The 12,559-nt window shown below is 40.6% G+C and overlaps 1 protein-coding gene across 5 annotated transcripts in view; it reads left to right on the top strand.

Annotated features, from left to right (window-relative positions):
- The window catches only part of BROX (BRO1 domain and CAAX motif containing), a 28,785-nt gene extending 17,204 nt beyond the window's left edge, over positions 1 to 11,581 (top strand). For all 5 annotated transcript variants that reach the window (XM_038393953.2, XM_043511723.1, XM_038393956.2 and 2 more), the window contains exons 11-13: positions 4,437 to 4,587; positions 5,892 to 6,051; positions 7,169 to 11,581. In XM_038393953.2, coding sequence (XP_038249881.1) covers positions 4,437 to 4,587; positions 5,892 to 6,051; positions 7,169 to 7,255 — 398 coding nt within the window. In that variant the 3' untranslated portion in view covers positions 7,256 to 11,581. The remainder of the gene's footprint in view (positions 1 to 4,436; positions 4,588 to 5,891; positions 6,052 to 7,168) is intronic.
- The last annotated feature ends 978 nt before the right edge of the window (positions 11,582 to 12,559 follow it).

The following is a 12,559-nucleotide window of genomic DNA, read 5'->3' as shown; positions in this document are numbered from 1 at the left end:
AATGTATTTCTTTGCACTTATTTTATCCTATTTCTAATGTTGTCTTCTGTGAACCTGTGGCTCTCTTCTTGTTTGTAGATTTGTATTAGAATTTCTGGCTTTCTTTTGTTCAGTCTTTCTTAATATTACAGGTTCTACCCCTCATTTTGGCCTGGGCAGACTGAGTGTGCATGGTGGTATTGAATGGCTTAATATGATGTAGTTAAAGACTGAAGTTCCTGCGAGAGGGAGTTCTGTCAGTTTGGGGAGGAGAGAGATCAGCAGGGAGACTCCATCGGGCATCCAGAGAGGAAAGAGATCTTTAGAGGATGAGGATCACAGAGGACTGTGGAATGAACTGTCCATGCTAGCCAGGTGAAAAGGCCTGGATGGAGCAACCTGTATTGGGGGACTGAAGCCTTAAGAGGGAAGAGACTTGAGGAAATGCCAGGCAGCAGGACTGGATTTGAAACAAACTATGAGCCCATTAAAAGTCTGCAGAACTTTGCTGTTGGGAAAAGACTTGTTTTAAGTTGACATTTGTACTCTGTTTTAATAAACCTGACCCCAAAAAGGGATGACGTGTGACTTGCATGACAGTCTGAGTGCAGTTATTGGAAAGTCCAAGAATGGGAAAAAGAGGCAGGGTCCAACTCCTTGTTACATCTGGTAATGCAATATTCCATTTTATTATAATGTACTTTATCCTGTTAGCCTAAAAACACCAGATAAATTGAAGCTTTTGGCAGGCTTAAAAAAAGTGTCCTAAAGTTGGCACCATCAGAAGCTCTTGAATTACCTGAAAATCATAAAGGAATCCCACAAAAAGTAAAAGCATGGATGAATTGCTAAGGAAGAGTTACAAAAGACTAGCACAAGCATGTAGGGACAAAATCAGAAAGGTGAAATAACAAAATGAGTTACACCTAGTAAGGGACATAAAAGGTATTAAGAAGAGGTTCTTTAAATATATTAGGAGCAAGAGAAAGATGAAGGAAAGTATAGGTCCTCTGCTTGGTGGGGAAGGAGAGCTAATAACTGAAGCCATCAAGAAGGCTGAGGTGTTTAATGCCTATTTTGCTTTAATCTTCACTAAAAAGGTAAATGGTGACCGGATACTTAATACAATATTAAGAACAAGGAGGAAGGAACACAAAGCAAAATAAGGAAAGAACAGGGTAAAGAATATTTAGATCAGTAGTTCTCAACCTAACTTATTTACCGTTGTGGGCCGTAGCTATGTGCCAGTTGGGCTCCAAGAGGCCCATGGGTTGCATGTTGAGAATCACTGAGTTAGATGTATTCAAGTTGTCAGGGTCTGATAAAATTCATCCTAGGGTCCTTAAGGAACTAGCTGAAGCAATCTCAGAATGGAGGACAGTTGAGGTCCCAGAGGACTGGAGAAGGGCAAACATAATACCTATTTTTAAAAGGAACAGAGTGGATTCAGGGAGTTATAGAACCAGTCAGCCTAACTTCGATATCTGGAAAGATACTGGAGCAAATTAAGCAATCCGGTTGTAATCACCTGAAGGATAGTTGGATTATAAGAAATATCCAGCATACATTTGTTAAGAACAAATCATTTCAAACCAACCTAATTTTCTTCTTGACAGGGTTACTGGCCTAGCGGATGGGGGAAGTAGTAGATGTGATATATCTTTATTTTTAGTAGGGCTTCTGACACAGTCCCACATGACAATCTCATAAGGAAATTAGGGAAATGTGGTCTATATGACATTACTCTGAGGTGGGTGCACAGCTGGCTGAAAAAACATACTCAAAGTGTAGTTATCAATGGTTTGCTGTCAGGCTGGGAGGGCTTATCTAGAGGAGTCCTGCAGGGGTGAGGCCTGGATCTAGTACTATCTAATATTTTCATTAATGACTTGGACAATGGAGAGGAGAATCCATTTATAAAATTTGTAATGACATCAAACCAGCGAAGAGTTGTTAGAATTTTGGAGGACAGGGTTAGAATTCGAAATGACCTTGACAAAGTAGAGAATTGGTCTGAAATCAATAAGATGAATTTTAACAAAGACAATTGCAAAGTACTTCACTTAAGAAGGAAATGCACAATTACACAATGGGAAGTAACTGGCTAGGTCATGATACAGTTGAAAAGGATCAGTGTGGGGTATAGTGGATCACAAATTGAATAAGAGTCCACAGGGTGATGCAGCTGTGAAAAAGGCTAATATTCTAGAGCAGGGGTGGGCAAACTTTTTGGCCCAAGGGCCACAGTGGGGTGTGAAATTGTATGGAGGGCCAGGTAGGGAAGGCTGTACCTCCCCAAACGGCCTGGTCCCCGCCCCCTATCCAACCTCCTCCCGTTCCTCCCCCACAGAAGCTCTGCCCTATCCAACTGCCTCCTGTTCTCCGTCCCGACTGCGTACCCCAGAACCTCCACCCCATCCAGCCACCCCCTAACTGCCCCCTGGGACCAGCCCCCTTACCATGCTGCTCTGAGCGGCATGTCTGGCAGCCGTGCCGCCCGGCTGGAGCCAGACACGCTGCTGCGTTGCCCTGCAGGAGCACGCAGCCTGCTGCCCAGACCGCTGCGTGGCTGCCAGGAAAGGGCCGGGGGCTAGCCTCCCCAGTGGGGAGCTCAGGGGCTGGGCAGGACAGTCCTGCGGGCTGGATGTGGGCCGTAGTTTGCCCACCTCTGTTCTAGGGTGAATTAACAGGAGTATCTTTTGTAAGATGCAGTAATTGTCCTGCTCTATTCAGCACTGGTGCAGCCTCAGCTGGAGTATTGTGTCCAGTTCTGGGCACCACACTGAAGGAAAGATGGGAACAAACTGAAGAGACTCTAGAGGAAAGCAACAAAAATGATAAGGTTTAGGAAGGGTTAAAACACTGGATATGTTTAGTCTTCAGAAAGGAAGACTGAGGGGGGCAGAGAGGGACCTGATAATTTGTCTTCAAATATGTTGACTATTATAAAGAAAACTGTGAGCAATTGTTCTGAATGTCCACAGAAGCTAGGACAAGAACTGTAATGGTCTTAATTTGTATCGAGAGAGACTTAGGTTAGATATTAGGGGAAAAAATTCTAACTATAAGGGTAGTTCAGCTCTGGAATAGGCTTCCAAGGGAGGTTGTGGTATCCCCATCGCTGGAGGTTTTTAAGAACAGGCTGGACAAGCACCTGTCAGTGAAGGTCTAGGTTTACTAAGTCCTTCTACAGCATAGGGGGCTGGATTTGATGACTTCCCAAGGTCCCTTCCAGCCCTACATTTCTATGAACTTAAATATTTGTATCAAGGGACTAATGGTAATATAAAATTTGAGTTGTTAATCATATAAATGAAGATATTATCTAAGCTCCCATGGCTGGAGAGTGCAATTATTTTACTTGATCTTGTTCCTAAAGTTGCTATTATAGATGTCGTTAACCTCATGTCTACACAGGGATAAAAGACCTGCAGCATGGCCATAGCCAGCCTTGAATCATGGGGCTTGGGCTGCAGGGCTAAAAATACTGTCAGTATTCGGGCTCGGACTGCAGAGTCCTAGCTGAGCCCACAGGTCTACACAGCAATTTTTCAGCCCTGGAACCTGAGCCCTGCAAGCCTGAGTCAGCTGACCCGGGCCAGGCATGGGTCTTTTATCACTGGGTAGACATACCCTTATTCCCCTATTCCCACCATTCCTCACGGTCTGCTGGCTTTCCTCAGGACCATTCCTGACTGCAACTTGTATCTGGGTTTACTTCTAGTGCAGCTTTTTCATCTAGGTGATCCAGGATAGGTATTGTTTCCTTCCCAATGACTATACCCCAGTAACTTTACCACAGCGCAACTGACGATTCAAATGGAGTAACTTTAAAACATTATATATATATATATTTTAAAGAACAAATGGAGGAAAATCAGATGAAAAGTCTATATAACATATCTTGTCTTACACTTGGCAAGAGTTAACTAGGTAGGTTCACTTTGGATTAGCTTTATTAAAGTCAGTCATGCATTTCTAGAGAGCACTTTCCTCCCCTCTGACAGGCTAAGCAGACAAAAGGGTCGTAGAAAAGCATCCTTCTTGGAGTTTTCCCTTGGTCCTTCAGGGCACAACTGTACATTTTAGGCTTCTTTCATGTGCTTGACTTATCATCATACCAGACACCCACAGTGTTGTTCCCCTTAGTCTGTCCCTGAATTCTTTCAGGACTGTGTTCAGTTCCGTAGCTATGTTGTTCTAGTTCTTGTTTTACAGTCCCACTTCTACTTGTCTCTGCAAATAAGAATACTTGTCTGTCCTCCCCACCCAAAAAGTTGTCTACCTCTTTTACTGATGTTTTGGCCATAATTGGAGGAGTCACCCTGAAACCAGCTGCTTCTGCTTTATCTAATCAGAATCCTGGAGGGATTACTGGGTCTGTTCTTATCTTGTACTTGAATTGTAAATGCAGTTTTATGCCAATTGTAACTTTTTCACATTCCTTTCCTGTGAAGTTTTTGTCAAGGCTGAAGCATTATGCAAAGAATATGGTGAAACCAAAGGGCCTGGGACTACTGCCAAACCCTCAGGCCACCTCTTCTTTAGGAAACTAGGAAGTCTGGTTAAGAATACCCTAGAAAAATGCCAGAGAGAAAATGGATTCATGTAAGTATATATTTCCTACTTGGCACACTACTTTACACAGATTTTTTTTTTAAAATCCCTCATTTATTATTATTTTTAAGGTTAGATTGTAAACTTTACAAAGAACAATCTTGCCCTTAATAAAGAATTTGCTTCAGTATGTTAAAGAAACTGGAAGAGTGTCTACGTTCTGCATGTGTATGTAATATAAGTAAACTTTGAATCTTGTCTTTGCTTGTGACTTTCCTAAACTGAGCCATTGTTTTTGTAGGACCTAAATAAAAACCTATATTTGTACTTCCTTTGCCGGCTTCTCTAAAGTTAATCTATAATATTGCCTGAGCTTGCTAATTGCCAACTGCACCAGGTAACTATGGTAAATGGGACATTCAGTTAACTGATTTATCAACTTACTCTTGAAGGGACATCAACTTTAAATCTAGTGAGTTCAGAATAGTTATAGGAACTACACCAGCCCCGAATCCCCTTGCCAATCATAGAACACAAGTGGTGTCAAATAACACAGTAAACTAAAAATAGAGACATTTATTTTGCTAATCATCTTCAGTTACATGGATTGTATTTCTGACTTGTAACAGTAGTATATAAAGAGATTCATAGAAGTCTGATGGCATGTCCCTTCAACAAAACACAAAGTCAGATGCCCAGGGCCTGTTCCCTGAGATGTTGTTTATGCTATACTGATGACGGAGCAATAGTCACAGAACTCTGCTTGAGCATAAACACGATATGTGTTGAGCATAACGTAAGTGGCAGTTTCTATTGCGTGGTGTGCAAAAGATTTTGATATAAAATACTGTGTTTCAGGTTTTGTAATCTAGCAGGGCTCTCTGGTGGTTGCAGTGTTGCCAGCATCAGTGCATGCTGGCATGCCAAACATCTGACTTCAGAGAGATTGAGGAAAATTGTTGCATCTGCCTCTTCCCCTTTCTCCTATAGCGTTGCTAACCTTAATCTGGATTTTTTAAGTATCTGTAAATTGAAACAACATCATTTATATCTGCTTCCACCAAAACAAAGGGGAGAAAACCAATCTGTTACCAGATGGAAATGACTTAAAGTAGCCACTGGGGAGGAGGAAGCACAAATGGGAAATTGTCTGTTCTTGTGAAGCATCAGGGAAACCTGCTGAACTGAACACCTTTTCATAATACCAGCATTTATCTTAAATAAAATGGGACCACTTCAGCAGTAATAGTGTGATGTCTTTGGGAGAGGCCAGATTACTCCCAAAAGTGAAGAAAGATAAACTAACTGCAAATCTTTGTTTTACTGTGTTTTTAAAATATTAAATTCTGTCTTAGTTACTTTCAGAAAGTGCCACCCGAGCCTCCTCAGCTGGAGCTGAAGGCGAACTATGGCCTAGTAGAGCCCATTCTTTTTGAATTTTCTGCCTTGCATGCACACTGGACCCCTGAAACACTGGCTGCATTTGATCTCACCAAGAGGCCAAAGGATGACAGTGTAAGAATATTTTACTTAACATTGTTCCTCCTCTCCCTCCCATCAGCTTTATCCCGCACATAGTAGAGAGTTGGCATGCTGCTTTTCCACCAGTGCCCTCTGCCCTATCCTGCTCAATAGAGCAAGCAAACAGGAAGGATGGTCTTGAGGTGTAGGCTCTATGCAGGGGAATTGGGAAACCTGGGTTCTATTTCTGGTTCTGCTGTGTGACTAGGCAAGTCACTGAACCTCTCTGTGCCATAGTGTCCCTAGCTGTAAATCTGAAGTAATGCTGTCCGCACCTCAGGGGTGTTGAGGTTAAATTCAGTGAAGTTGGTGAGGTACTACAGAAGATAATGCCATGGGACAGTCCAATGTAATTAAATAAATAAACATTGTATACTTGGGCACAGAATGTTATTGCATCCGCTTTTAGTAGCTTGAGGTATTGCTAAAGAGCATCATAGGACAATATCCTTCTGCCAATCCTTACTATTTTGCCTTTTTATAGCACTCTTCATTTGAGGCTTCATTTAAGCCTTGTCACTCCCCTGTGAGGTAGAGGTAGATGGTGGAATTCCCCCTTCAAAAAAGGCACACATTGAGTCAGTCATAGGTCAACAATCCAAGCTCCCAGCACCTTCTCTCCTCATGAACAATTTCTGTTAGTCCAGAGCCTAGAAGCTACATTGTTTCCTAGTTGTCTTTGGGTCATATAATGACATTTACCTTCTTTGTAAAGCACTTTGTTTCTGAATGAAAAGTGCTAGGTAGGACTTAGGTGGTAGTATAATTATTTTGCCTGTCTCCATTTCTTAAGGTAGAATTTAAGGGTCATGTCATTAAGAAGGCAATGACCTTCAAACTCACTGCAGCTGTACTTCTAAAGTAGGTGCAGTAAGTTGGATGAATTTAGTCCAGTCTCTGCTTTCCATTTCAAGTCATCATGAAATACAGCAGATTTAACATTTTTGTGTTGGAGAAGCCAGAAAGCCCTGAGCTGAGAGAATAGAGAAGACAAGTGAACAATTATATCTAAACTTTGTGTGGCCTTGCTGCTGAAACCTATAATATGGACATTGTGTGAAACCCATGACTTCTTTAATTCATCTTTTTCAAACTCTTTTCTTGTCTGTAGGCTAAACCAAAACCAGAGGAAGAAGTGAAACCTATGAAAGAACCAGATATAAAGCCTCAAAAAGACAGTGGATGCCAGATCTCTTAAACACCATAAGTGCTTTGAATTCCTTCTACAAGTTGTATTTAATGAACTCTGGGGCTTTCATTTCAGATCCCCTTTTCTAATTCTTCTTAATCCTAAAGTTTAATTTACTGATTTATGTTTAGTAAAAGTCTCTTAATTGAGAATGTGGCTGGATTTATAAATGAAATTATTTATAGCCATGCTTTTTTGTTTGTTTGTTTTTGTTTGATGGGACCTCAGAATGAGCTTATGCTTATAGAAAGTGTTTTAAGTTTAGGTGGTGGTTCTTGGCTAGCTTCTATACAGAGAATAGCATACTGGAGTTAGTATTTCCCACCATAGGAAAGGGTGGTAAAGTTAAGGATATGGTTTCTTTCCATGAGATTTAATTCTTTACATACTACTTAGTGTCAAGTGCCCAGAATAAAAAAGATACAAATGGAAATTTGCCAGAAGCAATCTTCTAGTCGTGGTTGTTCCAAAGGCTTAAAACCCTGTCTCATTCCCATTCTCTTTATTCTGATAAATAAGAAAAGTAATTCTCATTTGGGCTTTATCCATGTGGAAACTTCTATAGTGAAGTCACTTCCCTATACTTCAGAAGCAGAATTTCTCCATAATCCAAAGGCAGTTTATACTCGGTTGAAACAACTGGACACTCCATTCTACTTCACTTTAAATCAGGTTTCCCTATACCCAAGTTCATAGTAACCTGCTTCCTCTGTAGCTTAAAGAAAAGGAGTACTTTTACTTAGAGACTAACAAATTTATTTGAGCGTAAGCTTTTGTGAGCTACAGCTCACTTTATTGGATCAAACCTGAAACCTCTGTAGCTTGTTTATTTTATCCAACCTGCTTACTTTTAAGCCTTTTCATCTCAAACTGCGAGTCTGCTGGTGGCATGGGAGAATGAGGCAGCAAGTAAGTGGAAAAAATCTTAAAATGAATATATCATGGTGTCAGACTTTTTCAGAATTTGAAACTCTGCAAGGTCCAGAATGATTGGATTATGGATACTTAAAATTCAGTGGCTTCATAGAACTCGAATGAATGCATTTAGCTGTCATTAATGTGCTGTATTTTCAGTTGGGTAATACCTGCTGTGTCAATGGTGTCAGAGACAATGAGTATTGCTGGTGTTTTAGCCCAAAGGAGACCCATATCTAGATCTCCTTTTTCTCAAACATAAATGGCATCTTCTCCCAGCTTCCTTAATGGCTATCTGAAAACAGCACCTTGATAAAGAGCAGTTGTGGAAAAAATGACCCCAGGCAAGACTGAAGCTGATTGGAAGAGGGAAGTGCTCTGAAGAACTTTGTTCTTTCTATACCTTTCCCCACTGTTGAGGACTTTTATACTCTCAGACAAGTTAGTTTGCAGCCTTGGTGTCCTATGGGCATTCAGCAGTAATGAGTTCAATACAACTGTGACAACAAAAACATCTATTTTCATTTGTAACTGGTCAGAAGATTGCCTGGCACACACAACTAGTCACAGTGATCCTTGTGTGTATGTATGTCTTCCAGGCTTGAGCTTTGCAAGTCATTACATCTAGGAATGAAGCTACACACCTTGAAAAAGCTTCACCTGATGATAAACACAGCAACCCATATGGTTAGCATCGCAGATTACAAGGAAAGTATGCTCCAGTGCTCTGCTGTCGCCATTCAGTACAGAGTCCAGTTCAATGACTCTGACTTGATATTAAAAATCTTCTGTGGGACTGGATGTAGCTACCTGGCAGATCGTGACTTTCCACAACAGCTGGAGCGAAGAAGCTGCTGACCAATAATAGGCAATTTATGAAGTTGGGAAACTGAACTTTCACAAAAACTGGTCTGGACCAGGCAACTCATTGCTACAAGAGATATGAATGATTGTGGTGCTAACCAGTATGGACAGATCAGATGCAAAACTCTTTTCAATTTCATAGAATATCAGGGTTGGAAGGGATCTCAGGAGGTCATCTAGTCCAACCCCCTGCTCAAAGCAGGACCAATCCCCAATTTTTGCCCCAGATCCCTAAATGGCCCCCTCAAGGAGTGAACTCACAACCCTGGGTTTAGCAGGCCAATGCTCAAACCAATGAGCTATTCATCTTCCGGTTTCCTGCATAATTATAGGGGCCATTTTAGGATCTCCCACACTGGTAGTGGTGATGGAGTTGAAGATGGAGGATGGGGGTAGGAAGTAGGACAAATACGTGTTGTTGCCAAAAATTCAATTTATTTTAAAGTATATTCTATCCTTACAGTTACGTGGCTTTCATTTTACTGAAGGATAAGCTGATTAGCTCCATGCTCCCACTCCTCCTAAATTTGCAATATGTACTCTGTTACTCTTTTTTATTCTTAATAACCTGTATCGAGGCATTTTTCTACTGACCTACAATTTTATCTCCTCTAATCAAAGTTTAAGATTTAATAAAACTCAGTTTTCTCTTAATCCCTGCTGCTGACTATTGCACAGATTCGCCTAACTGTTTTTATTTTCCTGCATATGTGTGTTCATGATTTGTACCTGCATTAGTGCATTTGACCATGTGTGTGCTGTAGCATACAAGTTTTTTCCTAAAATCCAAATCTATAGTTTTTGTGTAACCATTGTCCAGATCTTCCCCCAAAACCCTTCCAAAAGCTTATTTTATGAACTTGCATATTTACTGGCATTTGGACCCTGGCATTGTATTATCCCCTACTTTCTGGAACTAAGTGGCTTGTTTGATTGAAATTCACTGTAAATGTACATTGTGGCTGTGTATAACTCAAGTGTTAGATAGTGGCATTACATAAGCCAGGCTGTAACCTTGTGCTGGTCCCAGGCTGTAGCTGTTTTCAGTAACCACAAGACAGTAGCTTTAAAAACTGATTAAAGGAATGAGTTTGTGCTCTTAAACTTTGCTGCTTCTCAAGACTTACTTTTGTTTACTTGTATTTTAAAGCCTATGGTATTTAGTGAGTAGTCTTGCTTGGGGGCAAGGAATATATGCAGTGTTATAGCTATGTCAGTACTGGGATAATGAGACAAGGTGGGTGAGATAATAGCGTTTATTGGACCATCTTCTATTTGGTGAGAGAGACAAAGTTTTTGAGCTTACACAGAGCTCTTCTTCAGAACTGGGAAAGTAAATAAATGTCACAGCTAAATACTGTGACACTCTTAGTACCTTTCCCAGCCTGAAGAGCTCTGTGTAGCTTGAAAGCTTTTCTCTCTCACCAACAGAAGTTGGTCCAATAAAAGATATTACCTCACCCACCTTGGCAAGGAATATAGACATTTTAGTCTGAAAATAAGTAGAGGATGCTATTCTGTAATGGGTGATCCTTTTGAGTTGTTATGAAGCGGGAAGATATTGTTAAGATATTTAAATAGACACTCCGTTCTTTGAGTTAACTATTCCATTTGCTCAAGCATTTAGAAAGTCTAATTGGGGGGCTTCAATCGGTCTGCACATATACGTGTATAGAATACATTTCCTTCTGCTAAGGTTTCCTTTAGTAATTTTTTAAAAGATAATGTATTTCACAAGGTGACTTTTTAATATTTATTAACATCAGCATTACTAGGCCTCTGCTTTCTTACAATGAGGACATGGTTTTAGTGATGGCCTCTATCTGTGGGTGCAATTTTACTTTTAGTTACACCCAGAAAAAAAAATTGATGTAAACATCTGATGTCTGACTTGATACTTGTGCTCGCACTTCACAGTGGAGGCAAAATTTGAAGCCACAAAGAAGTCGGACACTAGAATATTAGCTGAACATCAGGATCTTGGTGTTTTTGTCCTTTTAAAATATTTAACGTGAGGGATCATAATAGCTTAATAATTAAAGCAAGACATGTCCTTTAATAGGAAAATATTCTAAACTCGTTTAATACACTTATGATGCGTCTTACTCCATGGTCCATGTTGTTAGGTTAATATGAAATGTAATCATTTAGCACGTAATACTCTGTACATCCAAAGGACTAAATCAGGTCCTTGAATGTGCATGCGCATCTCTCATGGGCTTCTGTTGGAGTCTTGTATGTGCATCCAAGTGCAGGATTTGGTCCATTTATGTATTTAGTAAGACTAATTGGCTGATATACCATGACAATACAATATCTGTGCATAGTCTAGGAAAGCAAGCAGACACTTGTTTATGTACAGTATTGTATAGCCAACTTTGCACTTTAGAAATCTAATCATTCATTTTCATTACTGTACAATGTGCTTGTAAATACTCCTTTATTTTTGTTTCTGTTGTACTGATTGCTGCAGTCTGATACTAGTGAGATTTTATGGGAAAACATTAAAATTAAAATTATTGTCCATTGTATGTATAAAATAAACTGTTAATGCAATTCTTGATATGCTTCTTCATTTCTTAACAGGCACAAATATACATTGCATGCTTTCCAAATTCCCCACTTGATTTCCCCCCCCCCCCCCCCCCCCCCCCGCCACTTCTGGTGCCAGCAGCGGTGAAAGCAGAAAAGTTGTAAAGATCTAACTCAGCATTTGGACTAGGATGTTAAAGTTCCTGATGAAGCTCTCAGGTTCTTACATAGCACTGATACCGAAGTGTCTCTCGGAAGCAGATAAGGTTCCAGGTTGCCTTTTATTAATCATGACACTAATGTCCTACATGAGTTGGACTGTTCAGATCCCTTACACAGTAGGTTATTGGGAACCATTCTAGTGAGGTGCTTTGAAGATGTAATCTCACCCAGTTCCTGGTCTGCATTCAAATGGAGTCTGTGCTCTTGATGTGGTGTCATCTAGAGCCTTCTCCCAAGATCACGAAGACCCAGTTCGGTTACTACCCAAACTACTACTGTGTTCCTTTCCCAATTCTGAGTTGGGGGGTGGGGGAGAGAGCAGAGGTTTATATGCTTTTAACGTTATTACCTGCTACCTCCTGACCTATCTTAATATGGCTCATGGGGGATCTGAAGGAAGACTTATTCTGCCACTCTATGCTGGAGGATATTTGTGGTGATACCAAACCTGGGGATAGAAGGAATTTAAAATCTCTGAAGCTGAAGAGTTAACATAGATCCTGCTAATGCTTATTTCTTGCATTTCTGCTCTGTCCCTAATGATTTGCATTGCTGGAGGGAAATGCCAACATGAGGGGTTTTGGCATTGAGAGAACAGAATGAGAAACTTTTATGGAACACAAATTCAAGATGACTCTTAGCCTACAGGTACTGTGTGCAAAGCCCCTATCTTTCAGTACTCATCTTGAGATTATTCATGCTGTTTTCCCTTTTTGGTGTAAGTAGCTCACATTAGCCTCTAGGATATATTCTGATTTCACGTAGTCCCTCTCATTGCCA

This window comes from Dermochelys coriacea, chromosome 3 (assembly GCF_009764565.3).
Source record: "Dermochelys coriacea isolate rDerCor1 chromosome 3, rDerCor1.pri.v4, whole genome shotgun sequence".
Lineage (NCBI taxonomy): Eukaryota > Metazoa > Chordata > Testudines > Dermochelyidae > Dermochelys > Dermochelys coriacea.
This window is presented reverse-complemented; position numbering and strand designations above follow the sequence as displayed.